Raw genomic sequence first — 22,318 nt, 5'->3', positions numbered from 1 at the left:
CTGTTGCATTTGTCATGGCTTTCTTCTAGCCAAAATGAAAAAAAAAAAAAGTCACTATGTTCTCCAATGAAAACTCTATTATATAGAGTTATTTTATCATATTTTAAGTGATAAAATGATCAAGTCTTTGTGTTTAAGCAAAATTGTAAGTAGTTTTTTTTATTTTTTGTTAATTAGTTAACTTATGATTGAGTTAGTTAACTTCAAGTTATTTTAATTCATTTGTATGATAAAAATGTCTATTTTAACTATGATTGATTTAGTTTTTATGTTTTTAAGATATTCAAAAGAGAATGCGTAAAGTGGTAAGAAATTGTATAAGTTGGTCAGGTACAGATTTGATTGATTATGCTGTGGTATTTTAAACATAATTCAAGTTACAGAAGTCCAATTAACGTGATTTTTTGACCATAAGAAAGTTAAGAAAAATAGCTACAACTTTCATATTTATCACTTCATCCATTTTTTATCAGAACATGATCAAAATTGCATTAAAACTAGCTTGACCACAGTAGTATTGCTCTAAGCAACTTGAAAGAACAAAGCATGAAAACAGCAAGTACAGCACTGTCCTAGCCAACTAGCAAGCTCCCAAGCCAAAAGCTTGGGCACTACAGTGTCGTGCTTCCAACGTTGCAGTGTCGACATGCAAGTTGATAATTTTTTACACTCTCTGATCTTTTAAATCAAAAGGTTACATGGAGTCGTGAAAATAGACCTTTTAAAATTGAAAAGAGGGACTTTTCAAGTTTTTTTGGGAGCTAGAAAAGAGAGGCAACTTTCTGAAAAAAAGAGGAAGGAGAGGATTCAAGTATTTTTGGGGGAGCTTCAATCATTTACATCAACTCGTTTTTTCTCTCACTAGTTCTATCTCTCTCTCTATCTTTTATTGTAAAAATGAATATTTTTTAAAAAATATTAGATTTTATATTAAATATGTTGAACTGAATTTCTATTCTTAGGATTGTGGTTAATCTCTACTTATAGTTTAGATATTTTAACCTTCTTTTACTTAATATTAATGGGTAATATGTTATTTATTTCAAATCGATGCTTATTGTTTCTAATTGTTTGATCAATAATTAGATTAAGTTAGATTTCTAAATGCAACTTGACATAGGGAATTTAGAATAGATTAAGGATTTGAATAACATGTGTTTACTTTGCTTAGAGTATGGGTGATTTGATTAATATTTAGGATAAAAATATACCTAAATATCATGTGTGACCAAGATTAGGGTATAAACTTAGTGAACCTACCTTAATTAATTTACATGGACATGGAAAATTAGTTAAGATAGGTTTGTTTAAAATATCTCGACAAAAATTATAGATAAATTTAGATTCTAAACTAACAATCAACCCATTGATATAAGTATAAGGAGTGAAATTAAATTTAAATGAAAAGTAGAGTACCACAGTCTAGGCTCTATTTTATTGAACTTTTAGAAATTTCTTATCATTAATTCATTAGTTTACCTTTGTTACTTTAATTTCAATTTTAATCAATTTTCGAAATTAAATTACTTGGATAAGATTAGAGTGTCGAATTTTAATAATTAGTAAAAATTTATATACAATTATCTGTAGATATAACTCACTCACCGTTATATTACTTGTTAATCATATGCATTTACATGATGTCATGCTAAAATTGATAAAAATCTTAAAGTAATTTACCTTGATAAATTAGCAAACAACATCCCACTTGCCAGCTAATACTAGATTCTGCGCAAAAATTGATCATGATCAAATTTCTTTTTCCTTTTTAGCCATGAATATATATCTAGCTAAATAAACACAGCTCTTCAAATTCAATGTTCACGCAGACACAAATTGAGTGTGCTTTGCCCAATGCCAATTTTACAGTTTTCCTCAAGTTCTGTGATTATCGATTAGTATTGGTAAGTCTTGGGCCCGCAATTTCGACCGACGAATTGCAATCTTGAGCCCTTCTTCTTTGAGTCCAATGACTAATAGGTAGGAAGCCCAACCCTAATTTGAATACTAACATTATTATTAGACTATGTTAGTCACAGTTAAGGTAAGATTTGAATAGTAATTTTAAAATATTTGTTATTTAAGTTTAATTGTAAACAATTTTTTTAATATTAAATTATTTTTTATGATTTTTTTATAATTAATATAAAATATTTATTAAAATTCATTAATAATCTAAAGATGATTTTAAAATTTAATTTATTTGTTTATAAAATTAATTTTAATTTGTTAATTTAATTTTTAATAATAATATATATATAAATTAATTATAAATTTATAACGTTCGAGCAGTAGTCTATCGAATAATAAAATTCAAGATAAAATATCTTAATAATAATAAATACTCTATCTATTAATATCTTTAACGATAATTTATTTGACCAAATTTACTACTAACGTTTCTTCCACGATATAGTAATAAAATGGACTTCATTTATCGAGGTCCATTCAATAGTTTAATTTGTCTAATCTTTTTTAATCATGAATTATTGAATTTAACTCTCTTTGTTCTTTTTCTTCTTTCTGTCTTTGGTAACGCTCTTTGTAAACAAGAACCAAAAGAATAGCAGTAGTAAATGGCTTTGCTAGGGTGACTCGGGAATATAGTAGTATAAAATATTCCAACCCAAGACAGGGTGAGTGAGCGATCCCTAAATAAAACATGTGCAGATCCCGGAAGCCACTCAAAAATCCGAGTAGATCTTACGCATAGCGCATTGAAAAGATTGAAATGACGTGGCACATTTGAAGCCGCATATCTTATTCTTACATCTAATCCGTCAAATGTTTTTATTTCCAGACAAGTTACTATTGTATCGGATGTCCCCAAGGGACAAGTTACTGTAAGTTTATGTTTTGTGATATTAATTTGTTTCCTTCTAATTTATTTTATTTTTGGAAACTAGTTAATTATAAAATGTCAACAAAGAAGAATAGGTAAACTAATATAATATTTTTCATGAAATAGGCTTTTTTTTTAAAAGCATTAATAGGTTTTTGTTTTGATATTTTTATTTGTAAAATAGGTAAAAACAAGTGTAAAATATATTGTATTAGTAAAATAAATCAGATTAAACATAAGTTGATAGTTCTGTTAAATATAAACATTAGTGAGAAAACGTATTATTTTTTAATATTGAGTGGCTAATAAGAAATATACTTAAATTTTAAAAGATGAAGATTTGTTTTCTTTATTTATTAGATGACTGGATATATTGTTTTTAAATTCAAATTTTTACAAATATAACTTTATTTACTATTTTTTTTAGTTTGTCGTTAATCTATTTTTATCATTTTTCTTAATTTTTATTTTTTTTAATAACCGATGAAATATCGTAATATCAGGATATATCATGAGCTAGCGCAACCTAGCCAAGAATCAGCGGTTGCTCCCTGTACCTTTTCCTCAATAATTGCAAGGTGCAAGTGGGGTCTCGTACAAATTCTCGAATTCTAAAAAAATAGGCGAAGAGAGAAGACAGGCCAGCCAAAATATATGTGGGATTCAGACAGTGCAAAGTATTCTCAACTAAAAGCTAATTGAACTAGCTTTTTTCCAGGTAATGGAATGTAGTTTAATTTACTGTCAACAGCTTTCTCGTAACAGTCTTGCTGATAAGATATAAAGCTAATTTTGTTGTACTTGCTAGAAATAGTAGCTGTAGTAGTTGTTCTAACTAGTATTACTTTTCCCAAGCAGAACGAAATCGGCAGTCTGATCCCAAGACAGAAACATAAGGCATTTTAGACAATCTTTATCGTTTCAATTATCAAGATTTCGAGCTTGAAGGCCTGGAGCCTTGTGCAGTCTGTTAGGTAAGGCTTTTAAAGAATGCTAAAAGATGGCAATGGCGTCTTATGTAAAACTGATTCTAGGCTCAATTGCCTTTGCAATCTTCTGGGTACTGGCAGTTTTTCCTGCTGTTCCATGTCTACCCATCGGGAGGACTGCAGGTTCCCTTTTAGGAGGTATGCTGATGGTCATTTTTCAAGTCCTAACTGTTGATCAAGCATATGAAGCAATCGATCTTTCAATCCTTGGTCTACTCTTTGGTACAATGGTTGTCAGTGGATATCTTGAAAGTGCAGATGCATTTAAGTACTTAGGTAAGTTGCTCACATGGAAGAGTAAAGGCGCAAAGGACTTAATTTGCAGAATCTGCTTAATTTCTGCCATTTCAAGTGCTTTCTTCACCAATGACACATCTTGTATGGTTTTGACTGAATTTGTGTTGAAAATTGCAAGGCAGAAGAATCTCCCACCTCAACCTTTCTTACTTGCCCTTGCCTCAAGTGCTAATATTGGATCTACAGCAACTCCTATTGGCAACCCCCAAAACTTGGTTATAGCCACACAGAGTGGGATTTCTTTTGGGGAATTCTTAACCGGAATTCTTCCTGCGACTATACTAGGATCTATTGTCAATGCTGTATTACTTATATGCATGTATTGGAATTTGTTATCTGTTAAGATAGATGAAGAAGATTCAGCTGCACAATTTCTTACTGGGGATGGTGTAAGTTCTCACCATTTTTCACCAGCCACAATGTCACGTTTGGCATCATCAAGCTCTCAAGGACGACTCCCTGGATTGGAAATTACAAATGTGCTAACCTCCCCCCATGTGAATGGCAGTGTGAACTTGGCTTATCATGACACTCTTAGAAACCGTGTAAATTCAGACGAGGGTGAGACTGAGATTCATGGCTTCCTGAATGGTCCCTGGGAGTCAAGGAATTCAAATTGTTCAGAAAGATGGAAAAGGAAGCTGTGGAAATCCTGTGTTTATCTAGTTGTTGTAGGAATGTTGATCTCTTTGCTTATGGGTCTTAATATGTCAGGGACTGCAATTTCTGCTGCACTTGCTCTCATGATTCTTGATTTTAAGGATGCTGTGCCATGCCTGGAGAAGGTAAAATCAGCAGCTATGACCCTTTTACCCCTAATTTAGATGTGAATTGATCATATTACTGGTTAGACATATGGAAGTGTCAGTAACTTGTTGGGAATTTTGCTTCTCTGGTTTGAACAGGTATCCTACTCTCTTCTAATTTTCTTCTGCGGGATGTTTGTCACAGTCCAAGGTTTTAATAAAACTGGAATCCCAAGCGCTCTATGGGAGTTAATGGAGCCCTATGCAAAGATTGATCAAGTCAGTGGAATGGCAGTCCTTGCACTTGTCATTCTTGTCCTGTCAAATCTGGTCTCAAATGTGCCCACTGGTATGTTGATTTTTCTCTTCTATGTTGCTCTATCTTCTTGATGAGAGTGGCTTTCAAATTTGGTCTCATTCAAATTCAATTTCTTTGCAACACTTACTCGGAAGCAATGTTTTTAGTAGTAGAAAACTAGATCAGTTTTGAAGAATATATAACATTAATGAAGTTTCTCCCACAGTTTATTTTAGGATCTAGGATTCTTTGGATCTTCGAGCTGGGATAGATTTTGCATTTTAAAGAATGGCTTATGCCTTTTGATTTAGGATGTTGCTGAATGAAAAGATAAAACATAACTAGATCCTAATCATATGAACAAATGAAAAATAAAATAAAATGTAACTTTATTCTGGTCATAAGACAAATTTGCTGATGGTACAGTTGATTTGCATTATGACAGTGTGGAGTTGAACAACAAGATATGCTAAAGCATAACTTTCTGAAGAGAACTGAGCTGTATGTTTTGAGAGCTTTTAAGAACTTCACCATGTAAAGAAGCAAAAGGAAGATGTAGCTACACTTCAACATAGCAATTAGGTAAATTATAGAACTTAGCAGAATTCATCTGATGTAACTAAAACTTAGGATCCTCACCATATAAATGTTCAAAACAGCCTCTTTCCTCCGAATACTTGATTTTTGATAAAATCTTGAAACATTTTAACTGCTTTTTTGACATATCTGCGGTTTGGGTCATGCACTACTCAGATGTAGTAAAAGAAGAGCAATGAACAGAATGAATTTTCTTCAAGAATTATGGATCACTTTCCTTTAATTTAATGAAGTTGATGACCTTCAAAAAAGAAATCAATCTTCCCAAGTATCTGTTTCAAGTCATACGCAATACCCATACTCAGGTCACGTTAAGAAGAGGAATGAAACAAATTTCCTTTTAGAATTGTGGATCTTCTTGCTTAATTAATTTAATGAAATTAACAAGCTTCACCTGGGTAAAAATCTCATTCTCAGTTCTTTGAAGATTCAACTACAACTAAAGTAATGGAAAATTAGTAAAATGACTTATGGGATATAAGTTTTTGTTTTACATCTTTTTGAACGCATAACAAAATAAAATGAAATTCTTTGTTAAACAGGTAATTAAAGAAATAAACAGATAAGTTGACGCTTAACTATCTCAAGCTCTCAATGTTTCATTCTTTCATTGCATCAGAAAAGCAACAAGTGATTGCAACTTATAATTAAACTAAAGCACATTAGCTTCAGCTCTATTTGAGTTTCTGAAACTGCAAAGATAGAAACCTGTACACCAGCATACGCTGTTACTAATATTATACATTTTGAGATGCAAGCCAGTAATAGAACTTTCATTCCTAGACTAGATGCTTGAAATTTCATGGAAGTATTGAAATTATGCTATGGTGTCCATTTGAATTAGGCCTCGGATAGGGCAGGATGCCTCTTTTAATCTGTCATTTAGTTCATTTAAGTTCATTTATAGATTCTCAATTGCCAATGGACTTAAACCTCTTGAATAGCTTACTGACAAATTCTTCCACATGTTTGTGTTGAGTGTGTGTGTGTGACATCTATAGTGGAAGCCTTGCTACCTTGGTGATTCTACTTGGCACTGGTTTTAATTCTCTATCCTTATGATGAAACCTTGGTTTGTTTTGAATCATTATTGACATCATAGCTGTCATAATATAAACCATGCACATATGAGGTAATATGTAGCTTAATCCCCACATGTTTTACTTGTCTCAGTTCTCTTGCTTGGGGCAAGGATGGCAGCATCAGCAGCATTGATTTCAACAGCCTTTGAGAAGAAAGCATGGCTAATTTTATCTTGGGTCAGTACTGTGGCAGGGAACCTCTCATTATTGGGATCTGCTGCCAACTTGATAGTGTGTGAGCAGGCCTGCCGTGTTCCAAATCTGGGGTACACTTTAACCTTTTGGAGCCATCTCAAATTTGGAGTCCCCTCAACTCTTTTAGTCACTGCCATTGGCTTGATACTGATAAAATCATAGCAACAACAATACTCATATCACAGAGCATTTCAGGGTATGATTATTCTTTATTGATGCATAAAAGAACATAGGTGTATTTTCTCCTCAAATCAATGATTAGAGGACAAATTGTTGTGGTCGGCTTGGGAAATTCCAGCTTGATTATGTATGGACTCTGGCCTGGTTCACCTGATCTTCGTGGCTGTCCAAACTGATCTGGACTTGGCTGGGCCTGGCCACAAAATGGGACCCAAGAAGTGACCCTGGCTGGTCCCAAAAGTTCAAAAGTCATTGACCCCTTTACCAGAAATTTGAGGAAGCGGGGGGAGTGTAAAGGGGTAAAGACAAAAGATTTGTGGGTTTTTCTGCATGGACCAATTCATTCCAGTCCATCTCTTTTGACTTTTTCAAAATTTGACGTCTCTACTGTCTTTGCACGAGCTCTAAAGCTCGCAGGCGTAAGTGGTATGGGTATTATTCGTTACATGAAGAATCAATGCCTTTTATCAACAAACAACGTTCGAGATTTATTGGCATCCTTAATTCTTTCTTTCCTTCAAAATAAACAAAACCACTCAAATTTAAGAGCAAGAATATGCAAAGTTGAAACTTATACAGCAATCAACTTTCCTATTCTATTTAACACACCATTATTGCTGTAAAAGACTTTCTATCACAACTAAAAAAATCAATAAAGAAAAAAAAAAAGGAGAAACAGGCAATCACCTTTACATCTACCTAATTAGCAGCACTGAATTTACAAATTCAGAGATGTGAAAAAGAGTGTCATTTTCAACATTGAACCAATACCCCACGGGTCATTTTCAACACGTGAATATGAACTTCTCACTTCTAGGAAAAAAGGCAAGTTCTAAAGAATCATTTACTGCTACCAAGAAATAAAACATGAAGATTTATATGGAAAATTTAAGATTTTATTGTTTATATATATATACCGAATAAATAATCACAGCCGTCGGATGAGGACCCACATTCCGGATGTAGGGTTTGGCAGTTCTAGCATATAGCAACCCACATGAAACATATGAGATAGTAAGGCATGATGCAGGCTCCTAAGGCGCAAATGAAGTGCTTTTTGGGTCATGGGATGGGGGCGAGAGATGTACCGATGCCAAGTTGCCAATTAGACATGATAAGAAAATGAAAAGGCAATTGTGGGGTCATGCCACGTGCAATGGTGCTAGTGGTGGTGGGGCTTAAATTCCGAAGGACCCCACGAGTTCCCTCCTTCTAAGCTTTCCACATGGCCATGTACATCTCCCCTTTTAATTCCATCCCATGGTCTGGGCCGTTTGCCAATCTTTTCTTTCATTTCCAAAGCCTCCCCACCTTTCTCCATGTACAATGCATAATAAAATTATAGTCTGAGACTTTTGTCACTCACCTTTTTTATTTTGATGCTTTCTTCCTTCAAAATTTAAGCTAACAATAATAGAGTAAATAATAAGAGTAATGATTACAAGGGTATTTTTAGGTAATCATAAAGTTGGGGCAAAGGACTTTGGTGCACATCTTATAAATTGGATAAATAGTAATTCCTAAAATTCATTGATTATTTTGAATAGTTTTAGACATTTTCAAAATTTCAAAATCATTGTGTTTTGTTGTCTTTAGAGTCATAGTACTTGTTATCTTATTCGCAAGTAATATTTCATAATAGTACCAATATTTTATCTTCAAATTAGAAGTATTGAATTTGATTATATCTATAAAAAATAAGTATTTAATTTGAATACCTCATTCCCTAATTATAAAAAAAAATAGAAATGAATAAACATGAAATAGTACTATTAGGAAAGTCTCAAAGTTCTATCAAAGTCTTAAAATAGGACATGAAAACATCAATATATCATAGAGCCGAAGACTTAATATTTTTTTTGCATGCATTTTGATGGAAAGAGAGTTGAAGAGCTGCTGAAGGGTATAATTTTTGATTACTTCATTGATATCATATGTAAATGTCTTTTCAGAAGAATCATAGAGAACTGGACCATAAAAATATCATATTCAGTAGATTAAATTGACTTGGAACCCTATTGTCAAAAGCTTGATTGCAGTCAGCCGGGTCTAAAATTAAAGGCTTTGAATTATGCCAAAACCCATGCATCGTTAATTGCTACAATTTGGTGGCGGAAAGAAAAAGACACACAAGTACTATATACTATAAAATTAAAATTAAAAAAATTTGACCTTTGGGTGTCAAAATTATATTTTAAAAATTTTATGGTACATAGGATTTCTTTTTTTTTTTAAACAAGACGAGTAATTAATTTGCAGCCACCAACCCCATAAAAATAAATTTAAATTAATCTACACATTTAACTCGCGTAAACAATGAAGTAGAGGAAGATTTATAATTTATAATTTATTTTTCAAAAATCAAAATTATTTTTGTAAAAAGAAAAAAAAAGTTAAAAGGCGGAATCAGATCCTAATGGGAAGAGGAATATAAAAACAACTGTACGTGGAAATTTACTGCTCAGTGCTGCTCCTGCTTTTTATTTATTTTTATGATTATTATATTCAAAGTTTATTATCGTATAATAATAGTACTAATTTTTTTTAATATTCTAAAATCAACGTTCAGACAACTCCATGTCTCAACTCAGACATCCTTTCTCTTGCTTTCTCTCTCCATTTCTATCAATCTCTATCTCTACGCGATCTATTAACAAGACTCTCACAATTTCACAAAAGCAAAAAAAAAAAAAAATTTATAATCTTTAAAATATCTCTCTCTTTCAATTTAGATTTATAGGGTTTGTTTTTGGTTCGGGTTTTTGCTTCTTAGCTGGCGATATCTTGGATGATTTGAAGCAAATTCTCGGTCGATTTTCGTCAATTTATTAGTGTGTTGGAGCTCAGATTCGTAGCTCCAAGCATGTGAAGTAAGTTTCCTTTTTTTGTTTCGTTTGATGTTGAGTAATTTTTGTTAGTTATTGTTTATCAGTTAATTGCGGTGTTCGTTGTCGTTTGTTTCTATCATTTTGGGAGTTTGTATGTAGATCTGTTGGTTGGAAGTTACTTTTTCAGCAGTTTTAAGAACGTAACTTTTTGTTTGGTTTCCGAGAAATTTGGGGAGGGAAAAGAAAAATATTTAGTATTCTTTCACGGTCTAAACAATAAAAAATTTCAGATTCAAAATCATATCTTTTTCGGTTGTAATATGTGTTTTGAGAGATGTTTGTTGCTCCTAGGGATTGAAGTCGAGTTTGTTTATGGTTATAAAAAACTATGTGATTTTTTTACATTGGTGAAGTCAAATGTTGTCCTGTTTCTGGGTTTTCCATGAAGTTGAAGTGAATCAGTTAGAACCTGGTAGTTTGGGGACTTAAAGGGGTTATCTGAGAAGCCCTTAAGGCAGAGGGCTGAAGAGACTGAGGTTTAAGAAGTCTGGTTTCAGCTTTATAATAATAGTGGCATGCATGGCATGGAGTCGATTCCTCTAATCAAGAAAGTTGAGAAACTGCGGTTTCTTAGTGACATGTTATCTCAATCCACGTGACGAAAGTTATTGGTTTAGAAGATAGACAAACATGCATTAACATAAACCGATGCACTTGTTTGCCTACAAAAGAAAGGAATGTCATATTTTCTTGTCGAAGTACTTAAAGCAGTATATTCGTGTATGGTATGGAGTATAATTGTGATCTTGCTGGTTTTTGAGCATGTGTTTGAGGAAAACTAAGCATGTGGTCCCTCCTTCCCTCATCTTTTTCTTTTTTGCAGATTTTAGCATTTGCTGTTGGTTGTGAAGCTCACAGGATTCCAGCTCACAATCCAGAATTTGCTGAAGCTTCTCTACTTTGAATCCATTGTTGGATTAAAGAACTGAATTCTATATTGGTCTCAAGCTCTAGAGTTGTAGTATGACATTTGGAAATGAATTTACTTTAGAAAAACTTGCTAACTAGTGCTGTAGATCTTAGAAATCAGAAACATGCCTTCATGGTGGGGAAAGTCATCGTCTAAAGAAGTGAAGAAGAAAACAAGTAAGGAAAGTTTCATTGATACTTTACATCGAAAATTTAAGATTCCATCTGAAGGTAAACCAAACAGTAGATCAGGGGTATCACGAAGACGTTGCACTGACACAATTTCAGAAAAAGGGTCTCAATCCCAAGCAGTATCAAGGTCTCCTTCACCTTCCAAGCAGGTTTCTAGATGTCAAAGTTTTGCTGAAAGGCCTCTTGCTCAACCGCTTCCGCTTCCTGATCTGCACCCTGCAATTGTGGGTCGTACAGATTCTGGAATTAGCATATCAACAAAACCAAGGCAAGAAAAAGGCTCAAAGTCATCATTATTTCTGCCTCTTCCAAGACCTGCATGCATACGTCATAGGCCAAATCGTAATGACCTAGATGGAGATTTCATTACTGCTTCAGTTTCCAGTGAGTGCTCTGCTGAAAGTGATGATCCCACTGACTCACTTCATCGTAGTCCCCAAGCAACTGATTATGACAATGGGACTAGAACTGCTGCAAGCAGCCCTTCCAGGTGAGCCTTCTTGTTTTTAGTTAACCATGGTGCTTGCAATGTGGGTTTATTCTTGTACAAACATGGTATTGCACATTTTACTTCTGGTTACCATCTGTCATTTGTTTGCTGAAAGACTTATCCCTGACAATCTTTAACATCTATTTTGTCTGAAGTTTGATGCTCAAGGACCATTCCTCTACAGTCAGCCAAAGTAACTCAAGAGAGGCAAAAAAACAGACTAGCATTTCCCTTGGTAATAATATCTCACCAAAATCACCAAAAAGGAGACCTATAAGCAATCATGTGCCAAATCTACAGGTTCCCCAACATGGTACTTTTAGCAGTGCTCCAGACAGCTCCATGTCAAGTCCTTCTAGAAGTCCAATGAGAGCTTTTGGCACAGAACAATTAATGAACTCTCCTTTCTGGGTAGGAAAGACTTATACTGATGTCACTTTACTTGGATCTGGCCATTGCTCCAGTCCTGGTTCAGGTCACAATTCTGGGCATAATTCAATGGGTGGAGATATGTCAGGACAGCTATTTTGGCAACAAAGTAGGGGCAGCCCTGAGTATTCGCCAAATCCAAGTCCTAGAATGGCCAGTGCTGGTCCCAGTTCCAGAATTCATAGTGGTGCTGTCACTCCTATTCATCCTAGATCAGCAGGCACAGCCACTGAGTCACAGACTAGCTGGCATGATGATGGAAAACAACAAAGCCACAGGTTGCCCCTTCCTCCTGTAACAATTCCCACTCCTTCTCCTTTCTCCCATTCAAATTCAGCAGCAACATCTCCCTCTGTGCCACGAAGTCCGGGAAGGGCAGAAAATCCTGTAAACCCTGGCTCACGGTGGAAAAAAGGAAAGCTGCTAGGTAGAGGCACATTTGGTCATGTTTATGTTGGCTTTAACAGGTATAATACCCAAAGAAATAGTTGTTAATTTCATTTTCTTAAGTCTTTAATGCTGGGAAATTGACATTTATTGCCCATTGATTTATGCCTTATGCTAGTCCATCCTTGGGCTGAGTAATCGAGACTGATGTTTCAGTGTTTATTTTGTTTTATCAATTACATGTGCTCCTTGCAATATCTTACATGATTGACGAAAGTGCGCATCTGAGGATTTCTCCCTGTTTGCTGCTTCGAAACATTTGTCAGTAATTGGTATTGTTATGTCTGATTTTGTTTTGTAACTTCATCAGTGAAAGTGGTGAAATGTGTGCAATGAAGGAGGTTACATTATTTTCTGATGATGCCAAGTCAAAAGAAAGCACTAAGCAGTTGATGCAGGTAAGTTGTTTTTCCATCAGAGTAAGAAGTTTTCAATTGTCCATATGATATCAAAAGCAAAAATGTGTTCCTCGTTATGCTTTAACTTGGTTATAGCTTTGAAAGAATTTCATGTTCTTATTGCTCCAACAGGAAATTTCTTTATTGAGCCGCTTATGGCATCCGAACATTGTGCAATACTATGGGTCTGAAAAGGTGTGTCCAATGTCTCACAATCTGTTTTATTGTTTTGAAATCTTGTCTATTATGGTTATTTAAAATTGTTATTAAGATAATTAGAAACTCCATTGACCAAAGGATTCTTTCCAAAGCAGTTGCGCTTTATATTATTGAGAAATAGTGAATCATAATGTTAGGAAACTTTTGGGCACTATATTTATGGTCACTTGACTTACCTAACTGCAAAATACTATAACTTGGTAAGCAATTTCTCGGAAAAATAAAAGTAAAAGAGAAAAACTAGGGGTTAATGATTATTATGCTTTACTTACAGAATTTTGGAATGAATTCCTGAACAGGTAGATGACAGACTTTATATATACCTTGAGTATGTATCTGGTGGGTCTATTTATAAACTTCTCCAGGAGTATGGACAGCTTAAAGAACCAGTAATTCGCAGTTATACTCAACAGATTTTGTCTGGGCTTGCCTACCTACACTCTAAGTCTACTGTCCATAGGTGAGTTAAGTTACCTATTTCTAATCTGATATTTAGAGCTATGAACTTAATGGCAGCTGTCTACTGACATTTGCATCAAGAAAAATAATGTTCATCTTCCTATCCTATATTTCTTGTACAGAGATATTAAAGGAGCAAACATACTTGTAGACCCTAATGGTCGTGTTAAGTTGGCTGACTTTGGGATGGCAAAGCATGTAAGTGTAGCCTGTGTAGGCATAATCATTTTTATTTTGAATGAACTTAGACAGATTAAATTGGAGGTAGCCCAGGCTTGTGAAGATTAAATTATGTACTTACTTGATACTGCATTATTATTCAATGATTAGACTTTGTTCTGTAAGGTTACTTCCTCTACTTATGTAATATATGCTTTGCAGATTGCTGGGCAGTCATGTCCATTGTCATTTAAAGGAAGCCCTTACTGGCTGGCACCTGAGGTTAGACTTCTTTTTCCTCTTCTTTTGTCTTTTGGCTTTGAGGTTTATTTCTGGTTCTCAATAATCCATCACATTTTAGGGAGGAAAAAGACACAATTTATCTGGTTTGAGCTTCCTTCCATTGTGAAATCTTCTTTATAATGTATCTCAATTATCTGTTTTATTATTTGCGCAGGTTATAAGGAACACAAGTGGTTACAACCTTGCTGTGGATATATGGAGTCTTGGATGCACTGTTTTGGAAATGGCTACAACAAAACCTCCTTGGAGTCAATATGAAGGGGTCAGTTATAAGGAAGCGAGATAGGATACTTTAAATTTATCAGCTATTTAATTGTGCCTTTGATAAGAGTTCTAAGACAAGCTTCTTTTACAAATTCTCAAGCATACATCTTAATTAAAGTTTTTATATTCTAATTGTATATGCAATTTTTTATTTATTTTTTCCTATTGTGTGATATTTGCATGTCAGGTTGCTGCTATGTTCAAGATTGGGAATAGCAAGGAACTTCCACCCATTCCAGATTGCCTCCCAGATGAAGGAAAAGATTTTGTGCGGCAATGTTTGCAACGCAACCCACTACATCGTCCTACAGCAGTTCAGCTTTTAGATCACCCATTTGTAAAGTGTGCTGCACCTTTGGAAAGACCTATTCCTGATCCTGAGCCTCCAGATCCAACCCCTGGTGTTACAAATGGGGTGAAAGCTCTGGTATTTTTCTTGTTCATATTGCTTTATCTAATCCATAAGTAGGATGTCAGCATACCCTATATTGTTGCATTAATTACTATGAGCGGTTCATTTAGGCAATGAAATCAATTGCTATAATATATGTTAAATGGGTCTCATCATCTTTGTTGTAATTTCCATTCTTAAATCATATTGCAATGGAGCTTAGCCTGTCATTTATTTACCTTGGGTAATGTATTCTGAATGCATGATAACTTTTCATTACTTCATGTGCAAAAGCTTCGTGATTAACTGGATGAAAAAGTGAAGGCATGAAATAGATTTGTTTTTTCTTATCTTTGGAATGGAAACATGTCATGTTTTGATTTTTTAGTGTATTTCTTCTTTGATCTCCTATTTTATTGTGGTGATTGGAGAGGGGTGCAGAGGGGGGCAAAACCCAAAGAAAGAAAAAAAAATTTCAAAGGAACAAATCAAGGTCTTACTATGCCTAAGTTACCATGTTCTAACAGATCATTGGTACCCACTCACAGCTGTAAGTAAACAAATAAACGTGAAACAAGCTGAAAATTGTCATCTGATCTGCACTAACATTATATTGCCTGCAGATATGCCTAATTTTGGTTCCGTAATCTCACTGGGATTTTGGCTCACAACAGACAAAAGTGTAGGCATAGCCAATATATTTGTGAGCTTTATACAATCAGCATTTTGCATGTGAATTTTTGAAGGGGAAAAGGGATAAATGTTTCTAAAACTCTTTCATGTGGACCAGTTGCAAGGGTAAAGGGGGCCTATAAGCAAAACATCTGGGAGTACACCAAAAATCTGAATAAGTTGTTCTGGTAAGGCATAGAGAGACAATGACTGCAGTGGCTAAGAAAACGTGCTTATGTTATGAGATTAGTATTTGTGCAAGCAATGCCGCTGTCTCTGCTCTAAGTCTTAGGCACATTATAGCTTTAATACTTGACCCTTGGCAGAGACAAGTTTACCTACTGCTTACTTTCTCATTTGATTTTTATTGTTTGGTTGTCTTGGTGTAGATCTTTAAGTGGTTTGTTTCACCTGTTTGTCTTTTTGGCCTGAATTTGTTATGCCTGTTTAAATTATGAATTTTCACATACTACCAATCTTTACTGTTGTTGTGACTTATTGACATCTCAGGGCATTGGGCAAACAAGGAATTATTCCTCCTTGGATTCAGAGCAACTTGCAGTTCATTCATCCAGAGTTTCAAAATTGCATGCTAGGTCTGTCTCTCTCTCTCTCTCTCTCTCACACACACACACACACACACCACACATAATCCCACAAACACAAACAGTAACAATGATAATTACGAACATTGTACGCTTCTGGGTCACATTTCAATTCTCTGATATGCAGTGACGTTGGTATTCCAAGGAATGTATCATGCCCCGTTTCACCCATAGGGAGCCCTCTTTTGCATTCAAGGTCACCACAACATCTGAATGGAAGAATGTCTCCTTCTCCCATATCTAGCCCGCGGACCACTTCAGGCTCATCTACACCTTTGACAGGTGGCAATGGTGCTATACCTTTTGGTTACCTGAAACAATCAGCTTACTTGCAAGAGGGTTTTGGAAGCATGCCAAAGCCCTCAAATGGTCTGTATGTCAGTGGCTCCTCTTATCATGATTCAAATCCTGACATTTTCCGGGGATTGCAATCAGGGTCTCATATCTTTTCGGAACTGGTGCCATCAGAAAATGATGTTCTAGGAATTGGAAGGTCAGTTCATGGGGAATCTTATGATGGACAGTCTGTATTGGCTGATCGAGTGTCTCGACAGCTTCTGAAGGATCATGCAACAATGAGCCCATCCCTGGATCTAAGTCCCAGATCTCCTTCACCCAGCAGAACTGGTGTTATTATCTAAATACAGTCTGAAGACTCACTGATCAGAGTGAATCTCAAGGTTTATCAGAATGTCTTTTGGGTCTGATGGGATGGATTCATTTTCATCTGGTTAACTTCTGAGGAAGCAAATTGTTTAATAAGGAACCAGAACAGATTTGAGTAATAAGGTTGGCGGGGAAATGAGGTGGCTGGTGACTGATGGGTCATTTGCCATGGATTGGAGTTCAGGCTTAATGGATTGTGATCTTTAATGATAAAGCTATTGACAAATCGATTCCTGTTAGATGTTCAGTAGGCCATTTATTCAGATGAAGCTAGTTTCCTGGCCAATAAGAATATTGTTGTCGCAAGTAGTTTTGACATGACGCGGCATGGATCTGTACAGAGTTGTGTAAATCAACTAATGCGTAACTGAACTGTGGTGATGAAAAGCTTGTTGCCAGGAGAAGGATGGCTTCTGATGATCTGATGTATTAAGTTACTCAAGTATAGGCAATCTTCTTGGCTGCAAGAATTATATATTCTTTAAGATCATCATACAGAGGAACTAAGTTGGCCAATTATTTGCGCAGATTTGACACAGTTGTACAGATTTTGAAGAACTGAAGGGGGGATTCCAAGTTTGGTTATGAAGCAGTGACAGGAGTGCTGACCATGTGCCCGACGTCAGTGGTGATGTACATGCCACAGCTCAATTGTAATTGTTATGTACTGCTCTACCTGATTTATTGTATGTACATTACTACTTCAGAAAATTGAAGAAATCTAATTCCATGGTCCTGCATCTTCCAGTACTCTGGTCATCTGGCATCAACATATTTTGAATGGAAGTGTCGAAAAATGTTGAACGAGTCATTTCTATGTGGACCAATTCTTCAAAGGGAAAAAATCCCCACTAATAATGTCCCAAGAGATTAAATCATTTATACAGTTATGCAGGTTTATGTGCTTTATTATTCTCCAGGTTGGAGTTCTGTGAGAATATAGTCAATCCACGAGGATTCTATGGATTGTGTGGATAAGACATTGCACCCTTAACAATGGATTCAAATCGTGTATATTCTACAGAATGTCTGGCGCAGAATCTGTCCGGACTCCAGAAGGACAAACAGCTGTTAAATTGTTAACAAAAATATATGGAAGGAACATAATCTCTATCAAGTATGAGGACGCTTATTGACTAGACTCAAGCTGAAATCCCACAGTTTCCACGCCAGCTCACTATCATTAGCTTGTACGCTTGTTTCAGCTACATTACAGTCTGCAAAGTAGAGGCCAGTCCTTCCCTTAACTTGTGGATGCAACGCAACATAGCATGTAGTTGCTGCCCCCTGAAACAACCTCAATTGAACAATTAACCCAACACATGATAATTTTCCACAGAACTTCAACATAGGGTGTAAAAACAGTAAAAGGTTATACCTGCTCTACATTTTTAATGACATATTTACCGAAAAGGCCAACAAGACCTGCAACAGAGCCAGAAAATAAGATAATTGTCTCCTTTTGTTCATTTATCAAAATGAAAGCTGCAACCAAAACATCTCAATTATAGAAATACTGGCTCTTTCGGTAAAGCTTGAGCGCTCCTACTCTCACCAGAAAAACCAAACATTTATTAGCACAAGAAATAATACCACTTGCCAACTAGCTCCTTGAGGATGCTTATGCAGTTATACTGGACTTCACACTTCCAGTTTGAGAAAAATGAAAAACAGTTGTGGTTCTTTGAGAGTCATTTTCCTATAATATAAGAGATGAAAAAGGGAGACTGTAGATGTAGAAGAGCATTGGTGTTCTCATGTTATAAATGTATCACATTAAGCACAGGATGCTTTTACAGTAATTTTGGTTACACACATGTATTATCTTTACCCACACGAAGTTGCTGTACTTTGAGCCTGTATCTTTATATTATTCTGTTACGAGAGGAAATTTAAGCGGAAAGAGATTCAATACCACTCAAAAAGCTGAGATGACGAAAAAGGTTGGTTGCAATGACACCCGGGTGAATTGAATTTGCTGTTATAGCCACTTGATCTTCCTGTTTAAAGAACATACAATCAAAACATAGCAGTACTTTACAGTTGGCGTGAATATCATATACTTTCTCTAATCAGTTCCATAGTTTGACATTCTTGTGCCTACATGGACAATTCTGTCATGTGTTAGAATAAAAGTTCTAGCTGGTTCATGGTAATAACACTAATGAGTGGACCTCATTCAACAACCCTGTACTCTTTATATCGTAAATTCCACTGTATAAGCACAATCATGTCCCCAATATGGTTTCCAAGATCATTGCTAAAGAGTAAAATAATTTAAACTAGTACACCCCCCATTGGGCCAAGAATGAACAAATGCACCAGACAGCCAAGCCAACCATTTTAGCAGAGAAAAAAATATATAAAAAAAAATTAACTTATATAATTCAAGGAAAAAAAATAAGTATTAAATTGTTAACAGATAGTGTCACTGGTGTAATAATCATCCCTGAACAAGCAAGGCACCTTTAAACGTCTTGCAAGTTCATTAGCATGCAAGACATTGGCAAGCTTTGACTGACCATATGCAGATACACTGTTGTACCTGTAGTCAAGTTCACAAAGAAGTAAAGACATTTCCATTATGTGATTCAGTTATGATTTAATTATGGAATGCATACAGATGGTGTTACCCTGATTGATCATTGATTTTGTCAAATCGAATCCCTTCTGGATATGAGAATTTGTGACGGCGTGATGAGACATTTACAATTCTTCCTTCTGTCTTACTTCCATCAGCTGTCTTCTTCATGGTTTCCAACAATAGATTTGTTAGAAGAAAATGTCCTGCTAAAGGAAACAGACTCTTGTAAGAAAGAATACACGCTCGGTTGAATGCCTCCCCAAGTTGACATATAACCATACTATGTGTCTCTTTTCACGAAACCACGCAAATCAATGTCTTTACGACTTTACCCATGTGGTTTGTCGCGAATTGTAATTCTATCCCATCTTTGGAAAGCATGAATGATGTCGCCATGATCCCTGCGTTGTTACTTGTTAAAATAAGAATGTATTTCTGTTAATAATAAGTCATATTGTTCAAAGATATAAACATTGGCATATCTTGTTAAACAGCTAAGAGATAAACAAAAACAGGGGAGAGAGCGAGTCAGTTGTCTTTTACTCAGTTTATCTTACATGAGGATGTTGAGCGGAAGACCCGAGGATTTGAAATCTGCAGCAAATTTGCTTACTGATGCCATTGAACTCAGATCTAACTCCATTGCATCAATTTTTGCATTGGGGTTTTGCTGAACTATTGTTTCTTTGACTCCCCTGCCTGCAGTCATATTCCTGACCCCCATAACTACGTGGACACCGCGCAACGCAAGAACACGTGCAGTTTCAGTGCCAATACCACTAGATCCCCCTGAAAAACAACTACTGCCTGATGAGAAACCTATACGTTTTTCAAATGAACCCGTCTTTCTATCTACTTTATTTTTTATCAGAACTTTTATCCTTCTTTCACAGTATACTATGGCTTTATCTTGGTGAACATCAACAAGCTCAGCGAAGTAAATCCAAAAACATAGGTTAAAGCAGTGTTCCCACGTTCCTTCCCTTCTTGCTCATATTCTAGAGATGACACCTCCAAAAATTATGCAATACAAGCAATTATTTTCAAATATAGCACTAATTATCATTTTCAATGAAACAAATTGCAGAAAATTGTTATATTGGGCATGGAAACCATGAACTAATCATCACCCAGAATGCAGAAAAAATGGAGTGGAAAGGATTTCCTTCTTTTTTGTTGTTTTCTTTGGGTGAGAATAGAGTAAAGAGAAGGACCTGTGACGATGGCGGTTAGGCCAGTGCCATCAATTCCTTGAGTGGCTTCCTCAGCTGTAGTAGTAGCTGAGAACCCAGATGCCCCTTTCCTGCTAAACAACCACATTTGTAGAAGAAGCAATGTCAACTCAAAAATAGGAGTAAGTCCCAAGTTTTCTTTTCCTTGTTTGTTTTTCTGTTTGGTAAGTCAATGGATAAGTTTGGAAGTGTTCGATTGGGTTCACGGTCGGAATCTCCAAACAGTTAAAGCTGTTAGTTCTGTTGCGCTAACTCAAGACTGATTTTTTTTTTCTTACAAATTAATTTAAACTTGTTGTGACAAGTAAATGGTAATTTTAGGGGGTTAAATTTCTTATTATCGTGGTGTCCACTGTACATAGGCGCATAGGGATATCAAGTGTTTAATCATCTAGATTAATTTAAGTGTTTGACGGGTAATAATAAGTTCCAACAGATTTCCATTAAAAAATATACAATAAATAAATAAATAAATAGTAGTAATAAGTTGCAAACAGATGCAAGATTATTCTGAGGTCAAGTCAGAAGTTGAAAGTTAGGACTTTAATTGAAAAGTTCATAAAAACTATACTAAATTGATGGATAATATTATTTGTGCAAAACTAATGCCATTATGAAAGATTGAAAATAAAATTTGGGATACTTTCAACGACTATTCGTATGTTCGAAGGATTTTCAATAAGTAATATTAGTTCAATTGAGAAACTAAATCGAAATAATGATTCAAATATTTATAATATATAGAATAAATGATAATTTTATAAATTTACTTTAAAAAGATATTCAAAATCAGAACTTATATTATTTACATTTTATATAACATTAATGAATATTTTCAAAACTTATTCAAAAGGAATTCATAATTCATCTCAAACTCTGTTGATGCATCTTAACGTATGAAAGAGGGATAGCAGGGTGCTATCGATTGTTCAGAGTTCCATACAACATGTTTACCACCCGTGCTCTAGATGGGTCCAAACTTCTACTACTGATGAATTGGATAAGTATGAAAGAGATTACAAATAATAAATCATTTTCTTGTACACTTTCCACAACTGATCATAATCTAGCATTCATAGCATTTCATAATTTCTAATTCAGATCTCAACCTCATTCAAAAAACAGTGAACGTAAATTAAAATAGGTTTCGTTGTTAAATGTTCGAAACATGCTACTAAAATGACAGAACTAATGTATTTTGTTCATTGAAAACAGATTTTTAAGATTGGAATGAAACAGATTTAGGAGCCATATGCTTATTATCTGAATGAATATGTTGAAATTATGCTGCGATCACATTATGAAAAGTAAGCAGTGTAGATTTGATCTTTGAATTTTAAGATTTATGTTAGATGAAATGTGAATTGATTGTGCCTTAAAGTATGTGAGAAATTGATCCTCGCAACAAGAAGAGAATATGATAACCTAAACTTTATAGCTTGTAAAAGTTGAGCTACTTAAATGTGAAGTTGAAAACTTAAGAAAACTTTTTGACAAGTGATTGCTTTAATTGTTCTTCTGCCGCTTAAATTAGTTGTAGAAACAGAAGAGAAAAAAAAAAAACATTCTCTTCTTTGTTGAGAAATACGGAAACTGATTCGGAAGTTTGATACTGAAATTTGATTTAGAATCTTATCACATGTGGTGTTTGTTCTTGTCTCTCCTGGGTCTTATTTCTCCTATTTAAGCCCTAAAAATCCTAATCAAATTAAGTATCTCAATTTTATATGAAGATTCAGAATAAACAGTAAACTAACCAAATAAAATAAAAAAGAAGATGCAAAA

At 34.9% G+C, this 22,318-nt stretch overlaps 3 protein-coding genes and 1 long non-coding RNA gene across 6 annotated transcripts; 3 read left to right on the top strand and 1 right to left on the bottom strand.

Moving 5' to 3' along the window:
• The first annotated feature begins 3,361 nt into the window (after nt 1-3,361).
• LOC18605597 (silicon efflux transporter LSI2-like) lies at nt 3,362-7,600 on the top strand. 2 transcript variants are annotated; one of them, XM_007038689.3, is made up of 5 exons: nt 3,363-3,560; nt 3,701-3,816; nt 3,913-4,913; nt 5,034-5,223; nt 6,943-7,600. In XM_007038689.3, the coding sequence occupies exons 3-5, from the start codon at nt 3,972-3,974 to the stop codon at nt 7,206-7,208; spliced, it is 1,398 nt and encodes a 465-aa protein (XP_007038751.3). In that variant the 5' UTR covers nt 3,363-3,560; nt 3,701-3,816; nt 3,913-3,971; the 3' UTR covers nt 7,209-7,600. The 2 variants fall into 2 exon arrangements, with proteins under 2 accessions (XP_007038752.3, XP_007038751.3); XM_007038690.3 differs by having other exon boundaries at nt 3,362-3,560; nt 3,701-4,913.
• Nucleotides 7,601-9,782: 2,182 nt separating this feature from the next.
• LOC18605596 (mitogen-activated protein kinase kinase kinase YODA-like) lies at nt 9,783-17,528 on the top strand. The gene is made up of 12 exons (XM_007038685.3): nt 9,783-10,096; nt 10,938-11,705; nt 11,861-12,601; nt 12,892-12,979; nt 13,112-13,174; nt 13,498-13,658; nt 13,780-13,855; nt 14,039-14,098; nt 14,274-14,381; nt 14,571-14,810; nt 15,957-16,042; nt 16,179-17,528. Exons 2-12 carry the CDS (start codon nt 11,149-11,151, stop codon nt 16,690-16,692), a joined length of 2,694 nt encoding a protein of 897 aa, XP_007038747.2. The 5' UTR covers nt 9,783-10,096; nt 10,938-11,148; the 3' UTR covers nt 16,693-17,528.
• On the top strand, nt 14,820-15,642 carry LOC148763813 (uncharacterized). Its single transcript, XR_016025171.1, has 2 exons — nt 14,820-15,324; nt 15,398-15,642. It is a non-coding gene; the product is annotated as an uncharacterized LOC148763813 (long non-coding RNA).
• A 146-nt stretch (nt 17,529-17,674) lies between the features above and the next one.
• LOC18605595 (short-chain dehydrogenase TIC 32, chloroplastic-like) lies at nt 17,675-20,706 on the bottom strand. 2 transcript variants are annotated; one of them, XM_088804298.1, is made up of 8 exons: nt 20,516-20,706; nt 19,859-20,090; nt 19,634-19,713; nt 19,351-19,507; nt 19,184-19,262; nt 18,633-18,717; nt 18,096-18,142; nt 17,675-18,004 (listed from the first exon to the last, which is right to left on the bottom strand). In XM_088804298.1, exons 1-8 carry the CDS (start codon nt 20,619-20,621, stop codon nt 17,831-17,833), a joined length of 960 nt encoding a protein of 319 aa, XP_088660424.1. In that variant the 5' UTR covers nt 20,622-20,706; the 3' UTR covers nt 17,675-17,830. The 2 variants fall into 2 exon arrangements, with proteins under 2 accessions (XP_088660424.1, XP_017973018.2); XM_018117529.2 differs by having other exon boundaries at nt 19,351-19,504; nt 20,516-20,705.
• Between the last annotated feature and the right edge of the window lie 1,612 nt (nt 20,707-22,318).

The sequence above is a fragment of the Theobroma cacao genome, chromosome 3 (genome assembly GCF_053813885.1).
Source record: "Theobroma cacao isolate CCN51 chromosome 3, ASM5381388v1, whole genome shotgun sequence".
In the NCBI taxonomy this organism is placed as follows: Eukaryota; Viridiplantae; Streptophyta; class Magnoliopsida; order Malvales; family Malvaceae; genus Theobroma; species Theobroma cacao.
Note: the sequence above shows the minus strand (reverse complement) of the source record. Positions and strands in the feature narration are given on the sequence as shown.